The sequence below is a fragment of the Histomonas meleagridis genome (assembly GCF_020186115.1).
Source record: "Histomonas meleagridis strain 2922-C6/04-10x chromosome Unknown scaffold_61, whole genome shotgun sequence".
In the NCBI taxonomy this organism is placed as follows: Eukaryota; Parabasalia; order Tritrichomonadida; family Dientamoebidae; genus Histomonas; species Histomonas meleagridis.
In genome coordinates, this window is record NW_027150931.1 from 702,931 (window position 1) to 721,158 (window position 18,228).

Consider the following 18,228-nt stretch of genomic DNA (forward strand, 5'->3'; position numbering starts at 1 on the left):
TGTGCCTGGATGTTCAAATGGGCTTCTTTCTCTTGGATTATAATATTGACTTTCTGAATTATCATAATACCGACCACTTTGTTGTCTTGAAGGATAATTTTGGTTGTTATAAGACGTATATCTGTCATTACTTCTTCTGTCTTCATAATGAGAATTTTCATAATAATAATCTTGTGGATCAGATCTACCATCATTATGTCTTGAACCCTCTTGTTTAAAGTTGTGTCTTGGTCTTCTTGACTCATGATATCCATCTCTTTGTGAATGCATTTTGGTTCAATTCGACACTTTTTGATATATGTGACATTTGATATGAAATCCTTATTTATTTACCCTTTTACCCTTTCATTTTTTTGGACAAAATGACATCCCAAAACATGCAAGTTGCTTGTGTTGCAATTATTGGCCCAGACGGAAACCCACTCCTGATTGAAAAGAAGTGTGAAGAAAAACAGGAACATGAAATTGATACTTTGTTGTTTTGTTCTCTTGATTATTTTGATCAACCAACTCAAAGAAAGATACCAAAATTGTCAGATAGGTTTCTTGGAAACATTCAAACATCTGAGAGATTTCAGATATGGGGCTATAAGGCAGGATTAGGTTATAAAATCATTGTCCTTACATTTCACACTGTTAATCTCCAAGATAACTACATGAAAACAGTCTGTGAAAAAATCAAGGATGTTCTTTTTGATTCCATTCTTAATCCATTTTACACACCTTTTTCAATGATTGATTCACCATCATCTTTATCTCGTATCAACGAAATTGCTTCATCTGTTCAAGCACCTCAAGTATAACCCTATAATTTCCACTATATTAAAGGCAAATTTGAATGTTATTTCTTTTGGAAATGAGATTGAATATGTCAAAATATTTTTGAACGATAGGAAATTCAATGGCAAATATCATATTTTTCTGTGAAATGTTATCGTTCTATTGAATGTTATTCTGCAGAATGTGCCAAAATTTTCCCAAAAAGAAGCACCTCATTTGCATATGGACAATAGCAAGCGCTATGTCAAGGGACAAAAACTTGGAAGTGGTTCATATGGTAGAATTCACTTAGGAACAGATACTCAAACAGGCGAAATAGTGGCAATGAAATATATCAAATTTGATCACGAGGAAAATGGAATTTCTTCTTATTCCCTCCGTGAAGCTTCAATCTTACAGTCAGTGAATCATCCAAATATTATAGCGTTTAGAGACATTGTTTTAAAAGAGAATGAATTAGTTATTATCACAGAATATTTTGGATTTAATCTCAGATATTATATTAGCAGGCTAAGAAAGCAACACGAAGGATTTGGTGGCGAAAATCATATGAAGAGAGATCTCATTCGTTCTTATTCATTCCAACTATTATGCGGAATATTTGAATTACATTCACACCGGATCATCCATAGAGACATAAAACCAGAGAACATACTCATAAACAAAGATGGCCTTCTCAAGATTTGCGACTTTGGCCTTTCTCGTTATTACACAATTCCACTCAGAACGTACTCTCCCGGTGTCATCTCAACGTGGTATCGTCCTAATGAGCTCCTTGAGTGTAATCAACCTTACGATACTTCTATAGACATATGGAGCGTTGGATGTGTTATTGCAGAAATGTCTACCCTCAAGCCACTTTTTGAAAGCGATTCGCCGGCTGAAATGATACACAAAATGGTGGGGGTTAAGGGCACCCCGAATGACGATGAACTCACATTTTTCCCAAGTTTCTACAAACCAACAGAGAAGGTACCACCCACTGAACCAAGAATTGCATATAACTCAGATGATTTCTATTTCTTAGATTTAGTTGGTAAAATGTTACAATACAACCCTGCAAAAAGAATATCAATTGTTGATGCCTTAAGACATCCTTATTTTGATAATATACCAGCTAAATTACGTGAGATGTGTTGGCCAAAAGATTTGCCCTGTAAGTGAAATGTCATGTAAATAAAGTATAAATTTTAAAGAAATTTCAATCAAAATGTAATTTTTTTTAGAATTAAACTTTCGATTAATTTGACATATTTTTAATACATGGTTTAAGATAAATAAATTAGTCAAGTGCTTAAAATATTTTCTGTGACACAATTTCATTTATAACCACGTTGGTGACAAATGCATTTCAATGGATTAATATTAACAATTCTCTTTTTGACTACAAAATCCAGTGATAATATAACGCTTTCAAATTATTTCGGTTTCAATGGTTAATAAAATGCCACTTGATAAATGTCCACAACCGTTTTTATAATTGTGAAGAACAAAATCAACAATGGGAAGAAGAGCAAGTAACACCAAAAGAATGCAACTAATCATTTTCCGACCATCTCCTTCTGAGGCAATAACTTTTGAAGTACAAAACCAAAATTTCACTGCAAATGCATTACGAAAACTTGAACAACTTCAGAGATATTCCCAAAATATACCTCAACAAAATGCTTTTCCTAACCCCTTTCAATTACCTCAGATAAATAACTTTTACAAGCCTCGTATCATGCCTTTTATTCCTGAAACAAGTTACTATTATCCTAGAAATGATGCAATTATAAAGCAACCAAACAAGATACCACCTATGCTCCGGAATAAACCACTTAGCAATGATCTTGAAGCAAATCTAAGGTTTCAAAATCCATTGCATTATAATTTCCCTCCGATTCCAAATGATAGTATGGGGTATTTTGGTCAACAAATACCAAATTTCTTTTAAAATAGAGCTTTAGTGTTTGCACATACGAGTACATGCTTGATTTTCATTTATAAATAGAACAGAATAAAATTTTATGCTTGCACTGTATGTGAACAATTAAGCGGAATTAACTAGAATAAAAGTTAATCGTAGTGTTTTTTTCTTCTTTAAACGCTCAAATCCTTTTGAAAATTCAATGAACGTTAATTTCAAAGGATCACTCAATTTTTTGGATAACCACAGAAAAGTATTTAAATAAACTTCACAATTAATTTGGCTAGCCAAATTTGAATGAATAATTGAAATTAATTAACGTACTTCGTCTTTTTTTTCATTAAATGAATAATTTTATTAATCTTTTTGAACATTATAAATATAAGTGAATAATATTAAGTAAGTTCATCAGTGACTAAGAATGAAAAGCAGTAACAATCAAAACCTAGCATAATGATTTATTTTTAAACATCATTAACAAAGAGCATAAAAAAAATAATTTTTTCATCTTAATAAGTTGTATAAAAATAGAAACAATTAATTCCATAACAAATAAAATTTAATCCGAAAGATATTTATATAATATTACAAACCGTTTTGAGCACATTATAACATAATATTAATATTTTAGTACATTAAAATAAGAAATGATTAGTGTATTCGTTTTCCACAGAGTGCTTCTCTCACTCCTCTGTGCGCTACTTTCACTGTTCCGTTTTGCGTCAAGTACAAGTGGCCCGACTTGAGCAAGTTTTCGATTGTTTTCATTTCTTCTTTCTCTCCGGCAGCGTTCATCGTTCCGTTCATATAACAAAGCTTCGCCAGCACACTTGGCACGCCGCTGGAAAGCATCTTCCGTAAGTGTGCGCTCACTGCGCTCTGCTGCGCTTCGATGGACTCGTCGATGCCAATGCCGACTTTGAGATCCTCGAAAACGCGTTCGATTGTGCCGCCGTGGCCGCCGAATCGCTCAAGAAGCTTGCGCATTTCGACAGAACTGAAGGCGCGTGTTGACACAATCCAATCATGCGTTGGATCCCGAAGTTCACGCATCTCATACAAAATTACATAAGATGGAAGAGTGGTTAAATTAAGTCGGAAGGAAGAGTCTCGAACTTCGCAGACAATGGGAACATTGTCATTGTATATAAGGCGACGCTCAACCCGTTGCAATGCGAATTTATATAAAATTGGTGCAATGGATTTGAGATTATCAAGACCATGAATGAAGAGAACGGGATTGAGTTTCCCGTAAAGTAGTTCAAGAGTGTCGAAAAAGCTTACAATTGAGTATGGGTTGATTAATGAATTATCAAGATCTTTAGCAAGAGCTGCATAAATAACACTAAGGTAAGGATCGAGAGATTCAATTTCAAGTTGACTATTTGGTGGAAAGAGTTCTGATGCTGATCGAATCTTTGAATATGAAACAAAAGAATATGCAGATGTTAACCCATTATATATGGCAGATTTAAATAACTCAATGACATCAGCTGGGCTACGAGCTGTTGTTGCATCAACGTTGATTACAAATTGCTTATTTTTGATCATAAAGTCGGCAGCTATATTCATTGCTCGAGACTTTCCGCATTGATAGGGCCCTGTGATGAGAAAGACACCTCGTGTTGGATATGTCTGTAAATATTTTGAAATAGTTTGATTGAAATCATAATTCCATACATAAGGAAGTCTTCCTTTGTAACGAACAAATGTACGCTTCATTGTAATTATTAAATAAACAAATACTGCAAGTAAGATTACAGCAAGATAAATAAATAAATTCCTTTTGACTTTCATTTTTGTGTTGCAATATAGTCAAAAAGTGTCAAGTGGATTTGAAAACGACCGTTAATCATAGCCGTTTGCAGACTCCAACCTTCTATGGACATTCCTTGCAAAAGGCTACATGAAAAATTTGGGGATTTCTCCCCAAATTTTGATGTTGCTTTTGGTGAGCCAATTGAACTTAAAACAAATATATATCCAATTATATCACAATTAAAAGAAATATACACGTATTCTTTTGAAATCGAGCCAAAAACAGAAGACACAAAGAGCATACTTGATTCTCTTCTTTTTAAAGAAGATGGCGAAAATTCCAAAAAAATGTTAATTTTATACGATAAATCAAAAATATTTTCGACTGTTTCTGATTTAGAATGTCAAAGAAAAATTCCAATTGAAGGAGATCCATCTAAAATAGTTACAATCAAAATTGATAAAATTGATAAAATCAATGAAACAGAAATATTATTTTCCCTCATAGAAGAAATTCTTCCTGATATATATAAATCAGCTGGCTATACTTTTCTTCAATCTGGTTGGTATGATCTTTCCAGTTCAATCAAACATGTTAATTCTAACATCATTTCTGGCTTTAAATCAACTGTTGTCTCATTCAACGGTTCTCCTGCAGTAAGTGTGTCAAACATAAAACTTGTTACGCAAGGGATAGCATCTGAATTTCTTCAATCTGGAGTATCAAATGTTAATCAACGAGAAGATCTTTTTGTAGCAATCAATCAAATGACATTAGTTACTAGTTTGACAGACCCTTATTCCATCATAGTCCCTTCCAGAATAGTATGGGATCCACAAGCAGAAAATCTCCAATCGAAAATATCGCCAAACTCAGAAATTTCACTTTTTGATTGCTATCAGCAAGCATTTCACTTCACAATTCAGCCAAATGAACCGTTTATTGAAACTTCTCAAAATAAAATCCAAAAATTTTATCCAACATCATCCATTACTATTGTTGGACCTACTGTAGCTGATAAAAAGTTGACAGAAAGATTATCAGAAATCAATATAAATGTTTTTGATATTGATAAATTAAATAAAATTGATTCTAAATTCGGGATTAAGTTTAATGAAAATATTATTGTTAATGGAAATGTTATTGAACCACCACAATTACAAATGAGATCACGTCAACCTGGTAATAAAGCATGTGTTATTTCTTTAAATAATAAATATTCTATTTATCAATACACTGTATCTGTTCCACCATATCTTCGAACTAATCCATTATTTATATTTTATAATTCTATCAATAATGAAACTCGAAAATCAATACTTCAAACCTTTGATAACACATCGAATAAAATTGGAATTCCAATTCCAACACCAAATTTTATTGTAATAAATGAAAGTAATGAAAAGAATTCATTTGAAGAAAACATAACGAAATATATAATCGAAAAAGGAACTCCATCATTTATAATTGTTATTTATAAAAATCAAATTATTAATCGTTCATATTTTCGATATTTACTTAATGTTGAATTTGGAATTCCATTTTTGTTTTCTACTGAAGAAGAAATATTAACAAATATAACAAAAGTTTTATTTAAAGTTACATTAATTACTGGCGGAATTCCATTTTATATTTCGCCTAATTCTCTTCCACTTAAAAGTACAATGGTAATTGGTATTAATTCATCATCTAAACAATTAAATGCTTTAACAAGTTCATACGATTTTACTTTTTCACGATATTTTTCGACTGTTATTAAGAACGAAGAAGAAAATTCATTTATTAGTTCGGAAACATTAAACAATTTTATTCAAAAAGCAATTTCTTGTTATAATGAACATTCGGAACATAAATTAACAAGAATCGTTATATATAGAGAAGGATTAAATATAGAACAAATGGATTTTATTAAAAAAGAATTTGATACAATAATCGAAACTATTAATAATAAAAATGTTTCAGTCGTTTATTGCATTGTTGAAAGTAATTCTGATTTAAAATTATTCGGTGCTAAAAATGGAACAATTGTTTTGGATAAAGTGCAGAACGAAAATTTGGAAAAATTCTTTTTGGCAATAAACGACTCTGAAGATCCAATCAAATTTACTTTGGCCCAAAGTACGGGAAATGTTTGGAAGAAAGAACATTTCGCAAAGTTAACATACTACTTAACTTATTGTTATAACAATGATGAAACAAGATGTAATGCGCCAGCGCCTTTGTTTTGTGCTTCAAAATTGATCGAATTTTGTAAAAAGGAACTGAACGGTGAAAAGCCAAATGAGCAACTTAATATATATGAACATTATTTGTAGATAAATTGTTCTTTATTATATATATTTTTATTATAATTATTGAGAACTTTTTCTGAAATTTATTTTATTTTCAAAACATTAAGCATGAAAAAGTGAAAAAAAAAATCAATTTTAATGATACTAATTCATAACTGATTTGCAACATTAACTAAATTTGAATTCTACATTTCATAGTTTTGAAGGAATGTTGCTTGTAGTTAGTAACATTATTGATAATTATAGGAAATGATATGATTATCGCTTGTTGTTAAAAATGATTTGTTGATTACGTTTTTAAAACTATTACATGTGCATGAAAAATGGTATATTGGCATTTGAAATCTCCATAGTCTTTTAAGAATTCATTTGGATTTAATAAAATGGAAAGATCTTTTATTTTTGAATATAACTAGGAACTGGTGACAGCAAATTGATATCTTTGCTACCTCATTTGTTGGTGGGTCAGTCAAACATGAATTCACATGTGAACCTCACCTAACATTTTTCAATGCTTTTAACGTTAAAAATACCTAATATTTTTCAATGCTTTTAACGTTAAAATATTTTTCTGTAATGATGGATGATACTTATAGCCCTGTTAAGTCCCCAAAGAAAAAAGTAGCTACTAAAGACCAAACAATTTGCTTAGAAACACTTCATGAGCTTGAACAAATTATATTTGATTTAACAGATCAAAATCTTGAAAATTCAATTGAAAAAATAATGAAAATATATACTTCTAATTTAGCACATTCATTAAATATTATAATAGCTCACATGGTTTACTATTCATTTTGTTCACGAAATAACGATATTAATATTTATTTTAATTTCATTAAAAAAATCCAAGAAAAAGAAAATGAAACTGATAAAAATATTGATCCGCAACTAGGTGAAATTTTTAATGATTATATAACACATATGAATTCACAAGAGTCATATTATATAATTGAGAAAATGATACAACAAAATTTAATTGATGCAAATGTAGCACAAAACAAATATTCGAATTTTTTTTCACATTATAAAACAGAAAAAGAAAATAAAAGAAGATGGAACATACCTGATAAAATAGATGAAAATGATCATTCGAATAATATCGAGCAGATAAAAGAATTGATTAAAAAGTATGAAAAACTTTCGAATAATGATTGGGAACTTCATAAGAAATTAATTGAAGAAGGAAACAATGAAAGTGAAATTGCACAAATAATTCGAAATGATGACATTAAGAAACTGAAAAAAATATCATCAAAAAATGAATTTAATTTTGATCAAAGAATTGATCAATCAATATATGAAAGAAATTCATTTCTTAATGGTTGCAATGTTACATTAATTAATTATGCAGCATATTTTTCAGCAGTTAAATGTTTTAAATATTTAATGGAAAATGGTGCTGATCTTGAAAACACAGGAAAATATGCTGTTGCTGGTGGAAGTTTAGAGATTATTCATTTATGTGAACAAAATCATTCATCATTTGAAGGTTCATATGAATGTGCAATTAAAAGACATCAAAATGATATCTTTCGTTATGTCTTTAAATATAAATTAGAAAAAATTAAAGATACATCTAAAGGAAGAAAGAAGAAAAATAATTCAATTCTTGTAGATTTAATTGATTTAGGAAATTATTGTATTAAATATGAAAATTTTGATATCTTATTATATCTGATAAAGAAAGGATTGAAGTATAGTAATATATTAGTTAATGAAGCAGCAAAAAATGGGAATTTATATCTCATCAAATATTATCTTCCAAATAGTTCTATGCCCAAAAAGATTTTGTTTAAATCAACAAAATCCGGAAATTTCGAACTTGTTAAATTTGTTCTTGAACTAAAAGGTATTGATATTAATTTGAAAAATATCATTTTACTTTATATAAAACTTGTTTTAATGTTTTAAAATTTAATAATAATGTTTAAAAATTATTAATATTATTTCAAACAGTTCTTATGTTGGCATCACAAAATGGTTTCACAAAGATTGTAAAACAATTCCTTAAACAAAAAGGAATCGATATTAATACTAAAGATATATATTTGTTTTATTTAATGTTTATTTTAATCATTTTATCCTGTTTTATAATAATATATGAAATTTATTTAAACTATTTGATACAGCACTTATAAAAGCAGCACGATCTGGTCATATAGGAACAGTAAAATTACTTCTTAAACAAAAAGATATTGATATTAATGTACAAACTATTTAAACATTTTATTTAATGTTTGTTATAATAATAATGGGTTTCAATATAATGTTTGGAACTTATTATAATGATTTAGTACAGCATTTATAGAAGCATCTTCAAATGGTCATACAGAAATAGTTGATTTACTACTGAAACAAAAAAATACTAATTATAAAATTAAGAATTTTTATTCATTTTATACAATATTTGTTTTAATAATTTAATATTTATAAATAATATTTGGAATTTATTTGATAATTTTAATACAGGGTTCATGATGGCAACTCAAAATGGTCATTTTGAAACAGTTAATTTCCTTCTTGAACAGAAAAAGATTGATATAAACGCTAAAAATATTTTTTGGTTTTATTTCAAATTCAATTTAATGATTTAATATTTTAAATTAAAATTTGGATTTTACTTAAATTATTTGATACACCATTTATGATGGCAGCTGAAAATAATCATATAGAAATAGTTAAACTATTTCTTGAACAAAAAGGAATTGATATCAATGCTAAAAATGTATATTTGTTTTGTATAAAATATAATTTTCTTATTTAGCATTTTAATATAATATTTGGAATTTCTATGTATTATTTGATACAGCACTAATGAAAGTTGCTGAAAATGGTAAACCGAAAATGTTTAAATTACTTCTTAAACAAAAAGGAATTGATATAAATGCTAAAAATATTTATTTGTTTTATTTGAGATTTATTTTTATAATTTTATATTCCAAAATAATATTTGGGAATTATATAAATTATTTGACACAGCACTTATTTATGCATCAAAAGGAAGAGGTTCTTGGCACAACGGTGTTTATGTAACAAATAAAAATCTTTTAAAAATAGTTAGTATGCTTCTTGAGCAAAAAGATATTGATGTTAATGCTGTGAATATCAATTTGTTATATTTAAAATCTATTTTATTAGTTTAGTATTTCAAAACGATATTTGGGAATTATTTCATTAATTTAATACAGCACTTGTTGCTGCATATTCAAATAGAAATACAGATATTGTTCAGTTACTTCTTCAACATGGAGGAATTGACATTAATAGAGATAATGTTTATTAATTAAATAAGATAGTATTTCAAAATAATGTTTGGAAATCATTTAATTTATATGAAACGGCACTTATTTGTGCTGCTGAAAATAGTCATGTTGATATAGTTAAGTTTCTTGTTGAGCAAGAATCATTTGATATCAATGGTGGTAATGTTTATTTATTTTATTTGGTGTTTATATTAATAAGTTCAGGTTTCAATAAAATATTTGGAAATTGTTTGTATTATTTGGAAAATCACTTGTAAAAGCATCACAAAATGGTAATATCGAAATAGTTAAATTACTTCTTGAACAAGAAGGAATTGATGTTAATTTTGTCTATGGTATTAATTCGTTTTATATTATGTTTATATTGGAAAATCGAAATTTATAAATCAAATTTAATAATTATTTATAATATTTGACACAGCTCTTTTAGCAGCATTGAAACGAGAGAAATTAGATATAGCTGAATTACTTCTTCAACATCAAGATATTTATATAAATGATAAAGATTTTTCTTTTATTTATTTAGAGTTTATATTATTAATTTAATATTTCTTAATATTATTTGGAAATCTTATAAAATATTTGATAATGCACTTATGATAGCATTAAGAAAAGGTTATATAGATATAGCAAAGAAACTTGCACAAAAAGAAGAGCTTGATTGTAATGCTCAAAATATTAATTTTTTTAACAAGATATTTGTGTTAATATTTTAATATTTAAAGATAATATTTGGAGATTATTTAAATTATTTAAAACAGCACTTATTTTAGCAACCGAAAAAGATTATACAGAAATTGCTGAAATACTTCTTGAAAAAGAGGATATTGATGTTAATATTAGAGATATTTATTTAGTTTATTAAATATTAATTATAATAATTTAATGTTTCAAAATAATATTTAAGGATAATATATAATGTTTAATACAGCACTTATTAATGCATCGAGTAAAGGTAATCTTTTAATAGTACAATTAATTATTGATGATGGAGCTAATATTAATGATGAAGATATTCAATTGATTTATATAAAATTTGCTTCAATAACTTCAAATTTCATAACAATATTTGGAAATTGTTAAAGTTATTTAATAAAGCACTCATTAAAGCAGCTCAAAACGGTCATGCAGAAATAGTTGAATTACTTCTTGATCAAGAGGGAACTGAAATCAATGCCATAGACCAAATTTATTGATTTTATTTGAAATTGGATTATATAATTTTGGAATGTTTAATAAAGAATTTCAAAAATTATTTCAAATATTTAAAACACCTCTTATTTACGCTGCTCAAAATGGTCATGCAGGAGTTGTTAAAATACTTCTTAAGGAAAAAGATATTGATGTTAATGCTCGAGATATTAAATTATTTTATATAATATTTAATATAATAATATAATATTTCAAAATAATATTTCAAAATTATTCAAAATATTTAAAACAGCACTTATGTATGCAGTTGAAAATGGTCATGAAGAAGTTGTTAAAATGCTTATTAAACATAAGAATATATACATCAATGCTAAAGATATTTGTTTGTTTTATTTGGCGTTTATTATAATAATTTTGGAACATTTTAAAATAATATTTGGAGATTATCTAAAATATTTAATACAGCTCTTACATATGCATATAGAAATGGACATATTAAAATTGCTGATATTCTTATTGAAAATGGTGTTTATAGTAATCCTGAAAACATTTAATTTATTTATTAAGAGTTAAACAATAATATTTAAAAATTATTTTAATTATTTAGTGATACATTAGTATCAGCTGCGAGAAATGGTTATATAGAAATAGTTAAATTACTCCTTTCGAAGAAGAAATTTGATATCAATCCTAAAAATATTTGTTTAATATATTTAATATATATTATAATAATTTTGTTATATTTAATAATAATATTTAATAATGCACTCGTTAGTGCAGTCGAAAATGGATGTATAGAAGTAGTTAAATTACTTCTTAAACAAAAAGAAATCGATGTAAATACTACGAATGGTATTTATTAATTATAATTCGAATATCTTTCAATGATTTTGGGATATTTCAAAGCAAATTATAAAAATCATTTAAATAATTCAAAACTCCACTTATGAAAGCATCTGAAAGTGGTTATATTGAGATAGTCAAATTACTACTTAAACAAAAGGGAATTGATGTTAATCTCAAAAATATTTATATTTTTATTACAATATTTACCTTAATAATTTAATATTTCAAAATAGCATATGAAAATTATTTAACTTATTCGAAACAGCACTCATTTTAGCACTACGAAATAATCACCTTGAAATAGTTGAATTACTTCTTGAGCAAAAAGGAATTGATGTTAATGTTAAGTATATTTATTTTGTAGTTTTCGTGTTTCAAAATAATATTTGGAAATTGTTTGATGTTTTTAATACACCACTTATTATTGCACTGAAAAAAGGTCACATTGAGATTGCTAAATTAATTCTTGGTCAAAAAGGAATTGATGTCGATATAAAAGATATTTAAATATTTTGTTTGGCATTCATTATAAAAATTTAATGTTTAATATTTTCTTTGGGAAATTATTTTAATTATTTAACACAGCAATGGATTATGCATATGATTATGGTTATGATGAAATTATCAATTTAATAAATAAAATTAAAGAAATGGAATCAATTTCTAGCAAAAAACATAAAAAAAACAAAAAATAAATAAAAATCATTTTTCATAAATATATATGTTTACCTTTTTGATACAGTTGTAAAAATATTTTATCTTTGAATGGAATAATTGATCAATATCGGTATGTTTGTTTATAATATATAAGTTGAATGTTTTCATAAAAAAAAATTATATGATCAATTGATTTAACAACACAAGAAAATGTTTAAATTAACAGTTGTCGAAACAATGATTTCCCGTATTCTTTTAATTTTACTATTTGTTATTTGATTATTACATTTTATTCACGGTTGAAGCTTTTAGTGAAATTTTTTGCGAAATTATCGAATTCTTCTTGTCAATTGAAAAATTTGAATAGTTTATTTGTGATATGGTACACACCGAAAAAACCTTAGGAACTATTTCTTGCCACATGGTGAATAATTCACATAGTTACTAAGAGCAAAGAGCAACCCAATAAATTGCATTATTGCTATAAAAAACAAAAAACAAAAAATAAATGTGGGGAAATTTTATGCAAACATTATCATTTCCTCCTGAAAAATGCAGTTGCTGTAGCTGATACTTGGTTGGCAGAAAGAGTATTGAGGAGGAATTTGATTATTTTTCTGTTGATTTGTAGAACTTGGACGTGAGTACCGCTTAAGGCGACGACCAAGCTCAGCAGAACTTCTACGAAACAATTCTACTTGAGGTTGACAGATAGGTGCATCGAAAATAGATATTGTTTCGGAGGTCGGGCTGCTGAAATCCATTTGGATCAAAAGGAAAGTCAACCGCTCGATATCTCAAATGTTCAATGCGAAATTTTGGTTTTTTGTAACGATTTAAATCAAATAAACGGCCGAAATCTAGGCCACCCCAAAAAATTGTTACCAAATGATGCCAAACATGTGGCAAAATACATTCATTAACAAGATTTTTCCGATATAAAATTTGTGAACATGAAGGTTAAAACAAGAATTTAGTTTTTAATTTACTTTTTACTTTAATTTGAAAAAATATCTTTAATTGACCAAACGTATCTTTACAAATGCCTAAGTACAAATAGCATGATCGAGTGAACAAGGCAACAAAGAAGTTGACAAAATTTCGGTTTTGAAATGAAAATTGAAACTTAAAAAATCAAAATGATTCTAAGTAACACGAGCAAAAATAAAATATTATAGTAATCCTTTGAAAATAAGAACCTTTTAGGATCACATTCATCTGAAAGATTGAGTTTGTAAATGATAGGAAACTTCCATCCTTGTTTAATAAAATATTTTGTAAATTTTGAAGTGCTCTTTAACTTTACTTATAGAATTTGACACAAATACAGACTCAAAATTGTTTATTGAATTTCCTTCTTCATATTGTTTTCGTGTTCACATTCATCTTGAACTAATCATTTTATTATTTTTATTGTGGCAAATTAAATAAATAACAATAATGACAATTACTATTAAAATTAATATAAAAACTACGATAACAATTTTTATATATTTATTCTTATTTTCTTTATTTTGTTATTTTATTGGATTAATTATTGTGAAAAAATTTGAATAAAAATCATAAATTGCTGAATAGTATACAACAGTATAATTATAATAAATAATATTGGTATAAATATAAGTTGCCTTTGAATCAATCATATAAAATGTAATAGTACTCAAATAAAATGTTTTTTTGAATAATTGTAATTGAATATAAGCCATAAAAAATATATGAATTTGTTAATATTAAACCAAATGGAAAAGAAATTGTAAATGTATTTGATCTTGTAAATGAATTTGATCCCGTTAATGCATCTGACTAAGTGCATATGTTCGATTATGAAAATGTATTTGTAGCGAAATTAAGTCGAAATCTAAATAATTTTCCTATGTTATCTGCTTTGTCAACTGGAGCAACAAGAATATATTTTTGATTGACAATATCTTCTGTATTAAATTTGATAGTATTATTAGATATTTGATTTTATTTTTTGAAACAGCATTAATGGTTGCATCTAAATTTAATTGCACTAATATTGTCAATTTCCTTCTTGAACAATGAATTAATATCAATAACAAAACATTTCATATTTGTAATAAATATATAGTATTTAAAAATTATATATGGAATTTATCCAAATTATTTAAAGCTTCACTTATATGTGCATCTATGTATTATATTTTTTGAATTTATTTTATTGATAATGAAATTTATTGTATTTCTTCTTCTAGTGCTACTATATTGTCACTTTTTGCAGTAACGTTATTATTGGCACTTTTCCCCTCAGATGTTTTATCTGCTTTTCTCTTTTTCTCTATCAATAAATTGCCCAAGTATGCATCATCTTCATGCCACTGCGACAAAAGTTACAATTCCAAGTAATGGATGGTATTATTTTTACTCTGAACATATACCATCTGGTGATGAACAAATAATCAGAGTAAATCCAACACAAAAGGTATCTGTCTATGCGGGCAAAGGACTTATGTGTCCAAATCAAACAGACACGCCAATATTATCTGCAGATCCAAACATATTTTCAAAAGTCAGTCTCAAATTGAATGACGAAATTGGTCTCCAAATTTACGGAATTTATGCCACTCAAGAAAGTGATGTGATTGTTTCTGTTGAAGGAAACAATCCCAACACAGCAGATCGCTCAGAATGGCAGCTTATATCTTCTATATTTTTTGGAAGCAGTTTGATCTTACTTGTAATGTATTTCTTACATGCCGTATTTGCTCGTAACAAAGTACACTACCAAGTTAATTTACAATAAAAATAACATATTTAGATTTTTATGACTTTTTTTTGCTTAAAACATCTTTAAACACCATTAAGCAAATTGACTTTTATTTATAAAAACTTCACCAAATTTTAAGTAGTAAAAAAAAAAAAATTGAAATTTGATCAATACGATTTAAAAATCGATTTTTATTTAAAACTATTTTACTAAAATATATATTTTATTATTTCGCCCGACAAAAATTCATCTATTAATGTGTTTAATCTTTCCTCCGACAAAAACAATTCAGTTCCATTTTCGAAGCCGATTTCCTCATTGCCCAACAAGTCCACATATACAGAAGGCACCAAAAACAAATAAAGTTTTGGATCAAATCTTTGTCTAAACACCAAAAGTATTCTTGAATGCAACAGATTTAAATCCATTGCTACGTGTAAGTCATCTTTTGAATTTTTATAATATTCAACAAGAAGTTGATCGATTACAGTTCCGTCATGAAAACTTATAACATATTCTTTTTCTCTAGTGGAAAGTTGATAACAAAGGTTATACGGTTCTTTACCGAAATACAAAAAGTTTTTCGGAAGTTCTATGAATTTAAATGGTTCGAAATTATATTCGTTACCATCATATTTTATATTATATCTTTTACATAAAGTTTCATTTAATAATTCTGTTTTCCAATCAATATATTCATCAGAATTATTATTACTTAAAGCAAAATATTCAACTAATCTTATTCGCCTTAAAAACAAATTTAATTCTTCTCCATTAATTTCATTTATATATTTATTCTTTATCTCATTAAATTTATTCTCAGGTAAATCACATTTTACCAAATCTAAAACAAAGTTCTGGAAAATCGAATATGTTTTTATATTAAACTCAGGTTTTTTCATTAAAATAACTTTCAAATTTAAAAAGAAATTTCGCGCTAAAATTATATATTTTTTCGGTTCCAAACAATATAAATTTGATCTTAATCTTAACTCATATATTATAAATATACTACAAAACGCAATTAATATTTGATTTATATCTTCAAATTCTTTTTCGAATTCATTAACAGAATTAATTACATTTTCATCATTTAGATCAGTCCTATTATCAAGTTTAGGTAAACAAATGTTTCGTAGATATCTATCAATAGGACATGATAAGTTTAAACATTTCGAATGTATTAAATGTGTACATAATGTAAAACATTTTATTTGTTCAATTGTTCCATAATTATCATACTTTAAAGGTAATGTCGAATTATACATATAAAGTGGATAACAAAGAATTTCATTATCATTAAGACAAGTTCTGCATGCAGAACATTGTTCAATTTCTTCTGCTGAATCACTTTCATCAAGATCAATGTTATTATCTTTTTTCGAATTGTTCCATTTTGGTATTAAATGATTGTAGAATAGATGACTTTAAATCTTTTAATTTATTATTCGATGTTTTAGTTTCATTTGTTTTAGGTATTTCATATGAAATATTCATTTGCACAAGTGCATTTTGTCCAATTGGACCTAATTCACTTATTAAATCGACAAATGATTTTGGTCTATAACTTTGGAATTGATATTTTTGATACATTAAAGATTCGAAATCATTTGGAATTTTCGTAATTAATTCTTTAATATCATTAACTATAATTGTATCAGTTAAAATTTTTATTCGAAGTTTTAACATAAAATTTCGATGCTGTTAATAAAAGATTTATTATAAGTTGATTTGTTTCTTGTGAATTTTGACTTAATAAAATATAATATTCGATAGCTAATAATGTTGGCGTAAATAATAACGAATGTAAATCCATTCCAAATGGTTCTTCAGTGAAAGGTTTAAAAGGCATTAACTCATTTGGATATTTAGAAATATATTTCGAATAAATCGATAAAATTTGATTTGATTTATAAAGTGGCGCTAATGGATCCCATAATGTTCTAGACTTCAACTTAAATATTACACCATTTGGTGATGGAGAAGAAGTTGAAACAGTATCCAAATGATTTTTAATAACTTTAATGTTATTTATCCTTTCATCTTTAAATATTTTTTTAAATGACTTATATAGTTTTTGTCGGAATAATAATTTTGTGATTACCATTTGATTTATTTTTTCATTTATATTTTGATTAATTTCTATTCGATCAAATATTAAAGTAGAAATAAAATGTATAAAAATAAAATGAATTAAATCACTTTCCTGTAATGTTTCATCAAATATTCCAATAGTATATGCAATAGTATTAATCATTTTTTCTTTATTTTGTGTTAATCCAAGACAAATTTGCATTAATACAAATAAATTGGAATAAACATTTGTAGAAACCAAATCAAATTTTAAGAAATATGAAAACCCAAAACAACATGTTAACATTTGATGGCAATAAAAATCTAATGAAATCAATATACGCTGTGTATTTAAAGAAGCAAGTAATAAAAAGTTATCAACATCATTAATAGTATTATTTAGAATTGCTTTAATATTTTCTTTTGGTTGCAATAATATAGATTTAAATAAGAAAAACGTTGGTTCATATAATGAAATCGAACAACCTTTAAATAATGAAACATTAATTAAATCATTAACATAAAGTGACTTTAAATAACTTTCGAATTTTATAATTGAATTTTTAATATCTAAATTTTCACATTTCTCAAATCCGTTAAATACATCCATAGCTTCTCTGTTATAATAGTTATACAACATAAATCGATTTTCTTGTGTTAGTTCCTGAATATTTGTACATAAAATTGCATCTTTATCTAAAACTAATTCAGTTAAACAATCTAATAATCGTTGATGTTCATTTTTAAAAGTTTCTTTTGTTAAAATT

General features: G+C 26.6%; 3 protein-coding genes across 3 annotated transcripts; 2 read left to right on the forward strand and 1 right to left on the reverse strand.

Annotated features, from left to right (window-relative positions):
• Positions 1–377: 377 nt before the first annotated feature.
• On the forward strand, positions 378–803 carry GO595_010275 (trafficking protein particle complex subunit 2-like protein; the record flags this gene model as incomplete). The annotated part of the gene is made up of 1 exon (XM_067912936.1): positions 378–803. One exon carries the CDS (start codon positions 378–380, stop codon positions 801–803), a length of 426 nt encoding a protein of 141 aa, XP_067769013.1.
• Positions 804–1,002: 199 nt separating this feature from the next.
• On the forward strand, positions 1,003–1,944 carry GO595_010276 (CMGC family protein kinase; the record flags this gene model as incomplete). Its single annotated transcript, XM_067912937.1, has 1 exon — positions 1,003–1,944. One exon carries the CDS (start codon positions 1,003–1,005, stop codon positions 1,942–1,944), a length of 942 nt encoding a protein of 313 aa, XP_067769014.1.
• A 1,396-nt stretch (positions 1,945–3,340) lies between these two features.
• GO595_010277 (uncharacterized protein) lies at positions 3,341–4,411 on the reverse strand (the record flags this gene model as incomplete). The annotated part of the gene is made up of 1 exon (XM_067912938.1): positions 3,341–4,411. The coding sequence occupies one exon, from the start codon at positions 4,409–4,411 to the stop codon at positions 3,341–3,343; it is 1,071 nt and encodes a 356-aa protein (XP_067769015.1).
• Positions 4,412–18,228: the final 13,817 nt, after the last annotated feature.